Raw genomic sequence first — 14,646 nt, forward strand, 5'->3', positions numbered from 1 at the left:
AAGATTTATATAATTTACAAAATATATGATTTTTGACCCCACACAATCACATAAGATAGATATAACATATAACCTTTAATTACATTCACAGTCATGAATCTATATCTTGCTTTCATTTGCTTGTTCTACAGTAATTAAGAACAAGACACCTGGATTTAGTATAAAGTGACTATAAGAAAATGTATATTTATGTAATAAATACTGAAGATCTGAACGGACATCATTGGCACAATAAACATGGACTAAGAACAGGTGAACAGAGACAAAGCGTTGAAATGAAAGGACACCACAAATTAAAGCAGCTGCAGAAACACCATTAACATTGAACTTTAAACAATAATTACTGCAATAATTCTGTATACTACAGCTGCAGAGCTGGATCTCATTTCATTTACTGAATCCTGGTAAAAGTTGACATAAAACAGTAGAAAACATACAGTAGCAGCTTCTTAGTTCATTTCATGAATCTGACAAAAGTGGCCCTCCTGGTCACAATGTAGCGAATAACTTTCCACTACATCGTCTGCTTTAACACCATCTGTGCCTGCATAGAACAACTTCACAATTGAAACGTGTCGAAATCACACAGGAAAAAAAATACATATCCAGAGAAGTGTGAAATTGTCGCTGTATTTCAAAATGGCTGCTCAAGGAGCGTTTCAGTGATGGCCTTCGCTAAGCCTTCTTTCTGGCCAGTTCCAAACCTGGATAGAAAAGAATTAGATAAGAAAACGCCTAGTATCCATTGATCAGGGGAGGTCAAGAGGACATGAAGCTATTGCCGACAAGCCTCCGGCCTCTTCTGCAGGATTCACTGCACTTCATCCCTAAATGTCGATGAGGTCGTCGCCACTCTCGTCGCTCTCCACGGTCAGCTGACGGGTCCACCATTTCTTCACCTCTGACCCTGAAGATGCCTCGTCGTTGACAGGGTTCATCTTGCACACAATGGATTTGACACTTGTGCGACCTAGCAAGACACACACACAACAGAGTTCAAACCTCCTTGGCCACTCCTCACTCCAGTTTGCTGCTCCCAGTGACTGGAATGAGTTGCAAAAGACACTGGAAATGGACATTGGGCAATTTCATCTCTCTCTCTCTGCCTTCAAAGACTCTATCACAAACATTTACAACTGTTTCTCAGCAGAATGGTTACACTAACATCTCTGTCTGTGCTGCCACATGTTTTTGTCACCTTTTAACTGCTTTTAGTGGTGTCCTTGTTACTGTTTTTATTATGTTTTCTGTTGCCTTCTGTGAACTGCTAGTTTTGTCTTTTTTTTGTCCACTTCCCCCCAGTTCCCCATCAAGAGGCCTTTTGTCTCTTGCTAGGCTGTTACTGTAAATAAGAATTACAGTAACAACACTATTTTGGCCATATAAGATCATATAAAGCAGCAGTTTTCCATGGCACAGAGCCAAATGACACACAAGGATGAGCAAGGCTTTGTTCCAGTTCCAACAGCTTCTACAGCACTATGCCATTTGCAGTAGAAAAGACTGCACAGCCAGAGAGGCACACTGACCTGCGGGCAGCCGCCACTGTCCCAACTTCCTCTGCGGTCGCCCCAGGTCTGAGGAGTCCTGCCTGTAGCCTCCTCTGTCTGACAGGGTGGGGCTCAGGAGCTGCTGGAGGCCACTCAGCTAAACAAAGAAGAAAAACCCTTTGTTTCAGCAGGGTAAGCTCCCACCTGCAGATTATAGGATGCGCTTGCTGTACATCAAGCTGTGAGTGTGTGCAAATGTGTGCGTGTGCAGGTGTGCGGGGCCTTACCTCAGGCTGTGAGGGGTTGTCCGGGTTGTTAGCATTGTGGTCTTCGCTGGGCAGGGTGGTTTCTATGCTGGGGGGGTTGAGGAAGCGGCTCAGCTCCTGCTGCTGGCTCTCTCTCAGGCTGTGGATGATGCTACACGACTGCTGCTGTTTCTACAAGCACACACACAGACACATGGGGTGAATGTGTGTGTGTGTGTAGACTTCTGTCTGCATTTTTACTTATGGCAAGTACTCTGGAAATGTACTGTTCATAGTGTGTGTTTGTGTGTCTGGACGTTATAAGCAGTGTAGAATACTTTGGGAATGTGTGTGTGTGTGTGTGTGTGTGTGTGCGCGCGCGCAAGTGTGTTTTTCTTCCACCATGTTGAGAGTCTTACAGCGCGGATGCGTTTGAGGCACTTCTTGAGCCACATGCGTATGGTCTGCTTGGCCACTTCTTCTTCGATGGTGTACTCCAGCTGTTCCCTGGCCAACAGCTCCTCCAGCTGGAGAGACTTCCTGATGTCCACCGAGCGGTATGACAGCATACTGTAGGATCACACACCCACACACACACACACACACACACACACACACACACACACACACAAGCAAGGGAACCCCACACACAAAGCCAAGAGAAGGGCAGATTTAGTGGGACACACAATTCTACTTCTACAGAATGAAAGCATATAGGGGCAAACTAGCAACTCACAGCTAAAGCTGCACTACACAACTTTGCACTTTGCCGGCCCCATAGCATCCAAGATGGTGAGACGCTGCAAGTCCCGTCTACGTCGGTTCAGAGTTTTTAGCCCATTTGTCGATTAATCTACTTGCTTTATAGTAGATCATTGTGTAATTTGTTGAATTGGTTCAGTGAACTTAGTACCATTGAATTTAACCTGCTAACAAACAGGATTACAATCGGTATTTACAAGAATATATAAAGTGGTCCAGTGGCTTTACGCGCACCTCCTATCAGATTTAACACCAAGTCTATGGAAAACGGAACACTCATTGATGTTATTTTCTCCAACATGCCAGCCAAGTACACATCTGCAGTTTTTTGCCAAGGCCTTAGTGACCATTGTAGTATTGCTTGTGTACGCAAGGGAGCTAATGTCAAACGCCCTACCCTGATCATCTATAAATGCCTGCTAAAGAATTTTAATGAGCAGACCTTCTTACATGACCTGGCACTTGTACAATGGCACAGAATTGGCCTTATTCCCACTGCTGAGGATGCTTGGTCCTATTTTAAAAACTCATTCACTACTGGTCTGAACAGACATGCTCCTTCAAAAAAAAATTTGAACCAAAAACCGCTATAGCCCTTGGTTTAGCACTGAACTGTCTGAGCTGATCTGTCAAAAACATCAGCTCTGGCATAAAGCAAAGGCCTCCAAGAGAACCTCTGACTGCCAAGACCCAGTCGGTCAGGAAAGCTAAATCTAATTACTATAAACAGCAATTCCTCATGTGCGGCTCTGACCCCAAACAGTTCTGGAAGACTAAAAAGAAGAAAGGTCCAAGGCACTCTTCTGGCAAAAAGTTTAAAAGCCTTTATTCTGATGGCTATTTCATGGTGAAATTCTTAAAAACATAGACAAAGCTTGTGCATGTTAAAATAGAACTGGGTTACAACCCATGCGTAGCGGCACAAACCTTCTTCAGGGTGTAGCCCTCAGCACACAGTTTCCCCTTTTGCAGATACAAGATAATTGCAAACACCTAAGCAGGAAGCCAATAAACTCACAGGTGACAAATACACCTATGTGTACTTGTGGTTGCCTATGTAAAAGCGACCACAAGTACAAGATAAACGGTACACAACAAACGTAGTGTTACAGTTGATAAATGTTTTGATGTCATATACCTTATGAGTCTTAAAGTCACTGAATTGCTTACATTCCTTTATATTAGCACAATGGTTGCAAAAGCTACAATTGTAAGTACCCTTCAATGGGTAATTGACAGGGAGATGGCTTGGCACTAACCTGTCCTGTAATGTAGGGGCTCTCTTGAAACTGATCATAGGAGGGGCAGGAAAAACTTCCCTAAGAATAGGGTCACTTGTAATGAAATTCCAGTTTCAGTGTATTATCCTTTTTATGGGATTTGCTAGAGAACTGTATCCTGTGACAAAGTAAACCTGCTCTTGTCCTGAGGATTTTCTTGTCTTTTTCTTAAAGAGTTCAGATCTAGAGGTAGACTGGGCTTTTTTGTGAGCATCCTGGACAGTTTTTGGATCTTCCTAGTGCTCTCTTTGGAACTAATTCTCATTTACAATGAGAATTGGTTCTCAATTGACTTATCTGGTTAAATAAAGGTATATGGCAGCAAGAGCTAACTATTTAAATTTTGAAGACTTCAAAACCCAGAAATGATGTAATGTGACATCAGTAAACAGTGCTCTCCTTGGACCTAAAATTATTTCTTCTTAGTGGCTGGTGGGATGGAGGTGGTAAAGAGGTTCAGTCATCGTTGGTGAGTTGAGCTTTCTAGGAGCAAATTTTGTATTTCACATTAAAGCTTCAATCCATCACTATCACGCATCTTTAGTTTTTTGTTCTCCAAGTGGATCCTGTTAATCAAGTCGTTGTTGGTCTGTCTTTCTGTTCTTGTGTGTGTGTGTGTGTGCGCACGTGTGGTGTTCCATGGTCACCTGAGCACGTCATGGAAGGTGACGTCCCCTCCGTTGTGCAGTCTCTCCATCTCATAGCACATGTGCTTAAACAGCAACTTGTCCTTGTCCAGGTCCACCTCCAGTCTGCCTCTGAGCAGACGCAGCAGGAACTTCACCCTGGAGGTGGGGATCACACCCTGGGAAAAGAGCCAGAGAGGTGACAGGAGCAGGCAAGAGATGGTGAGTTGACTCAAGCCTATGATGCCGGGACTCCGACAAAGAGAGTGTACTTCAGAAGTGAAAGATCTACCCTTTTTTCCCAAATTATCACTTTGTTGAACTGGAGATGAGAGTGACGATGAGTGGGATCTGGTGTTTCACAGCTCAACCTTTACCAGAAACACAATCAGTCGTATTAGTAGGGCAATATCCATCGGGTAATGATGGATAGATGGGAGGCCTCCATTCTTAATCCACCACCCACTGTTCTCATGGTGTGATTGCTGACTCAGCAATCACAGGTATAATATTCTCGCTCGTTATTATTTTTAATCCGTACACTTTTTTTTAACCTATCTACTCCTTCATACTTTGGGATAGAAACTCCATTCAAACTTTAAAATGTTCAGCTTGTTTAGGACATAGGCGCTTGTATTCAAGTTTTTGATATCTATTATACTTTTTAAACTATTCTACTTTTTTCCACTTTTTTTTACAATGGGAGTCAATGGACAGAATGTTCAAACCATGCCCTCTTTGAACTCTAACTACTCTTTCATACTTTAAGCTAGACACTCAATTCAAACTTTAAACGGGTCACCACTTTTAGTACGTTATCACTTTAATTCAGCTTTTTGATACCTTTTGTACTTTTTGAGTAATTAGTTTAAGTTTTATACTTTTTTCAACATTTATAATGGGACCCTATGGAGCCAGCCTAGAGTGCGTGATGCCACAATTCACTCTAGCAGACTTTACAGGCTGTACTTTTTCACTAAATTCACACATTTTTGAACTGTGACACACAACTTTAACACTACCTACATATATTATACATCAAACCAAACCAAATAAAAAAATCAAATATATAAGCAATACGATGTGTGATATTAACGTGATATGTGATATTAACGTTTGTTTGACACTAGTGTTCCACTCTTTTTGTATTTGTATTTGTATACTTTATTATCCCCGTTGGGAAATTTGTCCTCTGCATTTGACCCATCCTATACACAACACTAGGAGCAGTGGGCAGCCGCAGTACAGCGCCCGGGGACCAACTCCAGTTCTTTTGCCAGTGCCTTGGTCAGGTGCCATAACATACATGTCTTTGATGGTGGGAGGAAACCTGAGCACCACACAAACACGAGGAGAACATGCAAACTCCACACAGAAAGGACCTGGGACGGACCAGAGTTTGAACCCAGGACCTTCTTGCTGTGAGGCAACAGTGCTAACCACTGAGCCACCGTGCCATAGTTTCTACTGTACTGCTGCTCTCTTGCACATGCACTCTTCTCCATTTCAACATGTCTTTTACATATTTTCATACTTTTTTACTTTTTAGTATTATTAGATTTTAGTACATTTCTAACATTATTACTTGTCACTGCCTTCCTACTCTTCATACTACTAGTACCCTCCAGCTTTTCACATAAGCCTTCCTACTAACGATACCTTTTTACTTCTTAGTTACCTTTTTACTTCTTAGTACTGTTACATTTTAGTACATTTTAGAACATTTCCACTCTATTTCACACTAGTTTCTGCTGCACTGCTGCTTTCTTACACATGCAGCTCTTCTGCTTAATTCACTCTTCTCCATTTCAACATGTCTTTTACATATTTTCATACATTTTTACTTCTTAGTACTGTTAGATTTTAGTACATTTTTAACATTATTACTTGTCATTTTCGTATTTTCTGTTTTTTCTACTGAATATATACTCTTCATACTACTAGTACCTTCCAGCTTTTCTCTCACTCACGTTGTTGGATACACACACACACACAATTTTTTCACTCTTCTCCATTTTAAAGTGTCTTTTACAAATTTGCTTACCCTTTTCTTCTCACTATTGTTACATTTTAGTACATTTCTAACATTATTACTTATCACTTGGACACTCATTACAGCTCCTTCAAAGAAGTGTTTTAAACTGCCACATTTCCCCCAGTTTTAACATTAATACACATATTATACTTTGGTTCAGCCGTTTCAATTTGAATAGACAATCCACGGTTAGTCATGTTAAGAAACACGCACATGCACACGGACATGCCCACGCCCACACACACGTGCCTACCACATATGCTAGGTATTCGTTACTATGGGCTGTCAAGAGCACCAGTTTGCATGCTCAGCAATCACACGCATTTTCTCCAGAAAATGCACCTTTCTAGTATTCAAGAAAGAATTGTCTGCAGTATCAATGCATTGTGTAAGGTATCCATAGTCATTTAGGCCTTTAAACTTCTGGCAAGGCTCTACCCATGAGTCTCATGTGCAACTTTTTGTAGGCACTTAAAGTGATAATCCATGACAATCCATGTTTTGTTTGGTTTTTCATTGTGCTCCACTTTATTAAACAGTCTCATTCGTAAATCATGGTAATGTGGGCAATACAAAACAAAATTAATCTAATTTTCAATCAGTTGTTCAATGTTGTTCAATTCAGGTTGTTTGTGATGCAGGACATTCACTATCGAAACCACATATGTCATCAATCACCAAGCATGCCAGTCATATCCCAACCTCATCCCAAACTGGACTCTGCCTTGTGTTTGATACCTCAAGTAGACTAGTCATAATGTAATTAGAGATATCTTAAATTAGCATTTTAACTAGTCATAATGTAAAAAAAGATATCTTAAATTAGCATTTTCACTAGTAATGATGTAATTAGAGATATCTTGAAGTAGCATTTTGGTTGGTCATAATGTAATGAGAGATATCCTAAATGCTAATTTACAATATCGCTCATTACATTATGACTAGCCAAAATGCTACTTTAAAATATTTCAGATATCTGTAATGAGAACTACTGGAATTACCACTGCTAGGCCTACACTGCTGCAGCAGCTGTAGTACTAGCAGCAGCAGCAGCAGTGTTGTTGCTTGCCACTACTGACTAATACTACTCGGCTTAAAAGTACTGCTGCAGCAGCAGCAGCAGCAGCGGTACCCACCGCATTCCCTGGAGCCCCTGGTAAAGCTCTTACTGTGGACTTTGACAAGGGCCTACAACTTTATAAGATTAGATAAGATAGGATAAGATTAGATAAGATAAGATAGCATTAAACGAAGCGCCACCGCTAACCGCCTGACCACTTCTTTAGAGCAGCTGGCAGGTGCAGCGGGACACGAACCGCACCTCGATCGCGACCGTCAGACCATCTTTTGCAGGCTCCTGGCTGGCAGGCTAGCTTCAGCGGGAGGCGAACCACGTCTGTTCGTACCAACCACCACCTCTTCAACGAAACGCCATCGCTAACTGCCAGACCGCACCTTCAGCGGGACGCGAACGAGACGCGAAATTAGGGCCGTGTAAAAAGGTTCCCAAAGAGCCTCTTGCCGCGGTCCAAGCATCAGCTTTACCAGCGCCCAGGGGAGGATACCTTACCGAGGTAAGGTATGAAGCTCAAGACGTCGAGCGCGGCCTTTTATCCCCTGGGCTGCTGCGCCCAAACGCCAGAATTCTGATTGTGATGTCATCAGTGCAGCAGAGACAGGCTCTGATTGGTAGAGCACAGTCCAGCTCCAATGATGTCATAATCGGTCAGAATGGAAGCGTACCGAAGCGAAGCCGTGTTCTGATTGGTTCCGATTGAATGACCAAAATGAGTTTGGATTATTGTGGGATTGCTGAGTCAGCAATCACAAGTATAATCTTCTCGCGCTTTATTATTTTTCTTCAGCGTGTTTTTTGGCACCTATCTACTTCATACTTTAAGCTAGAAACTCCATTCAAACTTCTAAATGTTCAGCTTGTTTAGGACATAACATGCCGGCTTGTATTCAACTTTTTTATATCTATTCTACTTTTTAAGATATTCTACTTTTTTCCACTTTTTTTTTTATAATGGAAGTCAATGGATGGAATGTTCAAAGTCAGCACTTTTTGAACTCTAACTACTCGTTCATACTTTCAGCTAGAAACTTCATTCAAATGTTAAACTGTTCAGCATGTTGAGGACATTATTACATGTATTCAACTTTTTTATATCTTTTATACTTTTTGAACTATTCAACTTTTTAGTACCTGTTTTTACAATGGGAGTCAATGGACAGAATGTTCAAACCATGCACCTTTCTAGTTACCTCTTAGTATCATTAGATTTTAGTACATTTTTAACATTAGTACTTGTCACTGCCTTCCTACTCTTCATACTACTAGTACCTTCCAGCTTTTCACATAAGCCTTCCTACTCTTCCTACCAACTACATAGTTTTATACCTTTTTACTTCTTAGTACTGTTACATTTTAGTACATTTTAGAACATTTCCACTCTATTTCACACTAGTTTCTGCTGCACTGCTGCTCTCTTACACATGCAGCTCTTCTGCGTAATTCACTCTTCTCCATTTCAACATGTCTTTTACATATTTTCATACCATTTTACTTCTTAGTATTATTACATTTTAGTACAATATCTATCAGGAGAGATAGTTTGTTAGCCATCTAGGTCTTCCAACTACATATTTTTATACCTTTTTACTTCTTAGTACTGTTACATTTTAGTACATTTCTAACATTATTACTTGTCACTTTCATATTTTCTGTTTTTTCTATAGAATATATACCTACTCTTCATACTTCTTGTACCTTTCAGCTTTTATAAGCCTTCTTACTCTTCCTACTCTTCATACTACTAGTACCTTCCAGCTTTTCTCACTCACATTGTTGGACACACACACACTTCTCATCTTTTCACTTTTCTCCATTTTAACGTGTCTTTCACATATTTGCTTACCCTTTTCTTCTCACAATTTTTACATTTTAGTGCATTTCTAACATTATTATTTATCACTGGGACACTCATTACAGCTCCTTCACATAAGTGTTTTAAACTGCCACATTTCTCACAGTTTTAACATTACATTCACATATTATACTTTGTGTCAGCCGCTTCAGTTTGAACAGACGATCCACGGTCAGTTATGTTCAGAAACACACACACACACAGTCAGGTGTGTGTGTGGGCGTGTGTGGGCTGTCAAAAGCAACAGTTTGTACTCTCAGCAATCACACGCATTTTCTCCAGAAAATGCACCTTTCTAGTTACCTTTGCTCTTCCCATTACATTTCATTCCCTCTTCCCCTTCTCATTAGTCCCTGTCCTGCATTTATCTTTCTATATCCTTATAGCTCTATTTCCTTAATGTACTCTTACTACCATCATCCTCTCCCCCCGGCTCTCTCCTCATCCTCCCTTCCCTTCCTCTTCTCTCACCTCCCGTTTGTCATCCACCATGTTCCAGATGATCTGGAAGTGTCTCAGGTCATTATAGCTCAGCAGCTGGTCCTCCTCAGTGGAGTAGAACAGAGAGAAGTTCTCCACGATGATGGCTGCAGCAACACACGGGAGAGGTATTAAGACTCACTGAATAATTGTTTCTCACAAAACAGCACTATCTACGTAGCATTGAAATTGTTTTCATTTTGAGAATCGCAAATCGTCTGTATTTGTATCAAAATCAATGTGAGTTGTTCTAACAGCTGTAACTGAGCTTTCTGGAGGGCTAAGTACTCATTTGGCAGGATGACAGCAGTTGACATGAGTTAGCGCCCAGGCTAATGTTGTTCTGGGTGACTAAATGGATCATATAACAATGATGGATTGATTGTTAACCAGACTGTTAAGTACTGTAACCCCAGGGACAGTGAATGTGGTCCTGTCTTCTCTCAATACACTCACCTCATCAACCAGTGCAACAGTCCATAAAACCAGGAGAATACACACGCTGTAGATCATATTAAAAAAAACAGAAAGAGATGGCCTTGGCTCACATCCAGAACTCATGCTCATTTTGATTCTGCACATGCCCTCTCCATTCCTCTCTGACTCTCTCTCTCCCTTTCAGTAAGGTGGCCTCTGACATGGGAGAGAGGTAATAATTTCTGCATGGAGGGGTCTGATCATTATGCCGATGATAAGCCGTAATAACAGTGTTAAACTCCGTCCTGGGAGAGATGACAAGGCTTATTGTGCTTTATGAGCTCCTCAGGCTTGCGTCACGTACGGCAGGAAATGAAATATAGGCCTCGCTGATGAGACAGGATATTGTTCTCCATTTGACTAGCTTTCACGCATGTGCACATGTACGCACGCACGAACACACACACACACATACTGACCCACGAGTAGATTGAGCATGATGTAAGCTATGATGACATAGAAAGAGCAGAAGTAGATGAGGGCTCCGGCATAGTTGCCACAGTCGGTTTCCCAGTAGCGGTGTTTATCCGGGGTACAGAATGGGGCCTGCACCTGGGGAAGGAGACAACCCAAACACATCTCACATCGACATATGGGCCTCTGCAGTACAACTTGGCCCATTAAAAATCTAGGTTGACACACAGATGGAAAAATAGGGTTCATTAAATCGTAGCAAAGACCATCCACTATAAAATGTACCACATATAACGTGCCAAATGTACCATAAAATGTGATGTTAAACACTGAACGCCATATAAATTCTATATTTCCCCGGATAGGGAAATGATGGTCTACTCCTTTGGCCATGTGGATGTTGTTACAGTGGATGTGAGCGTGTGCTGGACCCATGGGTCATCTTACCATGCAGTCATGCATGATTTTATTCCAATCTTCCCCTGTGACAATACGGAAGAGGACGGTGATAGCCTTGCCCGCTGTGGAGAAGTTGGCATGCCTGCCATTAGGGGAGACATACACACACAGAGTCAGGCAATTCCATGAAGCTGTGTGGGGAGGAAAGCTACTATATAGATAAACGTGAAAAAAGTGAACGCAATCCTTACCGGTTGATGTTCTCTCCGTATTTGACGGTTCCAAAGAGAACAACGCCAGCGAACGCATAGCAGAGGAGGAGGAGGAACATGCCCACGATGATGAAGAAGCTCTTGTACATGCTGACCACCACAGTCAACAGCAGCATCTTCAATGTCACCTAAGTAGGCCACACACACACACACACCCAGAAGCATATATTTTTGTTACAATACACATTATCCCATGGCAAAATACAGTGCACTGAGTATGTTCTTGTGGGCATATATACTCACATGCTTCCCACATATAGTGAAGAACCTGAAGACAATCACACATGTGCCCATCATGTAGGTATATGCATTCTAGGGGGGGAAATTACATGTTAATCTTCATTTTATTTGGGAGAGTATAATATTCTCATAATGTTGAGTGAGTCAGTATTCTCATAGCTGTATTGTGTGTGTCTGTGTGTGTGTATGTATGCATGTCAGTGACTGTCGTCTAACCAGTAAGGCAAAGTGCAGGACGATCCAGATGACTCCCAGTGATGTGACCAGCAGGTCATAGCGATTGCGTCGGCTCTGCCAGTAACCCGCTGGAGACATGGCTATCAGCTTCATGGTCACCTGGGTAAACACCAACAACAAGTAACATCAGACAAATGTCTACATCCAGAGGATGAAATCTAAACTGAACCTTGAAGCGGTTCCCAAATAGAGACAGGAAAACAAGCTCACCTCCAGCACAAAGATAAAGGTGAACACTACTGACATGGTGGCGAGGGGAACCGTCACTGGATCGTCTACGTCCCACTGGAGAAAACACATACATACAAACATGTACAATGATTTTAACAAACATTCATAGGAACACACATCAGTGAATTGATGTGATGCATTTGATGAGGATTTACCTTGACTGAGAGCAGCACTGACTGTGCCAACACCAGCACAGCGATGCCCCGTTTGAAGAAAGGGTGCTGGGTAATGTCATACATCTTGGCCCGGAAACCCCCATTCTCTGTCAGGGAAATAGGAAACCAGAGATTTACTGAAACCTACACAGCAGCACAACCAACCAGTCCCTATGGAGATTATGCACAATTTATGCACTTTCATAACACTTTCAGGCAATTAGGAAGGGAAGAGCCAGCGTAAGCATCACAGTTTTTTTTTTATCAGCTTTTAATACTTGGCAGCAGTGCTGGCAAGCATCTACATGTTCAGATGTTGGGCGTCTGTTGGATTTCGATCAAGTCGATGTTGATCTGTGTGTGTTTGAACTGACTGCGGTAGTGATCTTCAGAGGACAGCTGATGGCCGTCTTGATTACTCCAACTCTCACATGCTTGAGCCAGTGGTAGTAACCCTTACTGACTTGCAGATGGCGCTGATTGACTACTTGGGCATTACATACTATCAGTGACATGGCGCCCCACAGTGCTACAAGTAATACAGTATACTGTATGTGCAAGCTTCATATACATTTCTTTCTGTAGAGGAGTCATTTTCATGGTGTGTTAAGATGGTAATGTATAACAATGGATTGTAAAATGCGTTTTGATAATAGGTTTGCCATTTTATTTGAATGATTTCATGATAAAAAGAAAGATTATTCCATGTAACTATTTATTATTATTACAAATACTTGATGTAGGGAGTCATGAGTAGTTTTACAAAGAGAAACTCTTTGGGATTGGCTACTTGTGTTCCCATTCCTAGCAGTAATTGTAGTTGAGAGTACAAATGTGTTGTGGATTTTGTGGATTGTAAGCACATTTGGTCGATGAGGGAAAGCACTTGAATATGATAGCAACATTGTCTTTGTTTTCTGCCTTTTCAATACATAGGGATAGTCAGTGGTCAAAAATAGCGGTGTTTGTTATTATAGAAAATTTTTAATTGTTTACCAAGATGCTCTCAGCTGGCAAGCATGTGACTAGCACTAAGCTAGTTTTCACTTGATTAATAGACTAGAGTAGTGTTTCCTATGACGAAGTCTTTTTAAATGAAAAAGCAAAGGTTTTATTTGATAGAGGAGGTGATGATAAGGGACAGCGTGATTCTCCAAGGACATCTTTATTTGGTCCATAAAGTCATGATGACTAGCTCGTATTCTCCCGGTTCGACTCAGTGTTTCCCGGCTTTTATCCTTACCAAAGGGGATTCTCCCTGATAAACAACCTGCCTGACCACACACACTTGTCAGTTTTTACAGCAAGCAATAATATTGTCATTTATAGAGCTCATATTGTATGTCTAGATAAGATTCTACCTAGACCTGAGAAATATGAACAGTTCACATGAGAGATGAAGATTTAATATCTAATAAATATAAAGCGGAAATTTAGCAACAGCATATATATGGAATTGTGATTATGTCTGACAGCTGACCTTTGAGTCACTTCTTGCAAGCACTTTGAGTAAGGCCATGCAAGTTTCAGCCAGCTCGCTGCTGTTATGGTCTGCCAGTAGTGAGTGAGTGGCACCAGTGCCGAGGGCCTTTGGATGTGGATCAGAGTCAGGCTGATACTGCTGGTGTCAGCAGAACTGCCGGCTAAAACTAAAGCCATTGATTTTCTGTTTGTTCCGGGACTGAACTGTACGGACAGCAGTATGGCGGAGGCTATTCCCCACACTGCCTCTTCATCTATTCTCACCGCTGCAATCACAGATGGAGAAGGAACCGTGCGAACGTATCCCCATGTTGAAACGTGATTGATAGGAACACAGGGTTTGTTTGTGTATTAAATGAACGTAGCCTCAGCAAAGAACATTTATTAGGCTACTCCCTCCCCCCCTCCAATAAAAAATGACTGAATGCAGATATGGACAGTAGTTTACTTCCAGTGAGGTGTGGAAACTCAATAAACTCAGTCAATAAACTTTCAGTGGCATGCATGATTCAGTGTCTGAGCCGTCGAGGTTATCGCCTGTCTTCCTATTCAGAGTTTTCTCATTACTGCCACCAGCCATCATGCGGATGATGAATACACCGTGGTGGATGATGAATCCCTCCAGCACCACTCCTCAATGGCAAAACAGGGCCTCATTAAATAGGGCTTAATCACGCAGGTGCTGCTTAACAATGCGCAGACGCAGATGGATTGTGCGTACATGTATGTGTGTGTGTATGTATGTGTGTGTGTGTACTATGTATATAAGTACCTGGGCGTGGGGGCAGGTGCAGAGGTTGGGCTATCTTCAGCCGGCTCTTCAGATCCTCCCATCTCCTCTGGTCTACGGTCAGCAGAGCGGTGCCCTAGTGTCGGGAGACAGGACACACA

The 14,646-nt window shown here is 41.9% G+C and overlaps 1 protein-coding gene across 1 annotated transcript in view; it reads right to left on the reverse strand.

The window, feature by feature from the left end:
• Window positions 1–137: 137 nt before the first annotated feature.
• The window catches only part of nalcn (sodium leak channel, non-selective), a 72,937-nt gene continuing 58,428 nt past the window's right edge, over window positions 138–14,646 (reverse strand). The window contains 14 exon segments of the mRNA XM_071513358.1: window positions 138–970; window positions 1,530–1,647; window positions 1,778–1,927; window positions 2,155–2,305; window positions 4,425–4,582; window positions 9,840–9,955; window positions 10,745–10,877; window positions 11,187–11,280; window positions 11,390–11,538; window positions 11,654–11,722; window positions 11,867–11,986; window positions 12,098–12,172; window positions 12,274–12,380; window positions 14,528–14,621. Of these exon segments, the coding sequence (XP_071369459.1) occupies window positions 828–970; window positions 1,530–1,647; window positions 1,778–1,927; window positions 2,155–2,305; window positions 4,425–4,582; window positions 9,840–9,955; window positions 10,745–10,877; window positions 11,187–11,280; window positions 11,390–11,538; window positions 11,654–11,722; window positions 11,867–11,986; window positions 12,098–12,172; window positions 12,274–12,380; window positions 14,528–14,621 (1,677 nt within the window). The 3' untranslated portion in view covers window positions 138–827.

The sequence above is a fragment of the Centroberyx affinis genome, unplaced genomic scaffold (genome assembly GCF_046629955.1).
Source record: "Centroberyx affinis isolate AG114_WGS23_722 - 3 ecotype Tasmania unplaced genomic scaffold, CSIRO-AGI_Caff_v1 ptg007038l_1, whole genome shotgun sequence".
NCBI classification, from domain to species: domain Eukaryota; kingdom Metazoa; phylum Chordata; class Actinopteri; order Beryciformes; family Berycidae; genus Centroberyx; species Centroberyx affinis.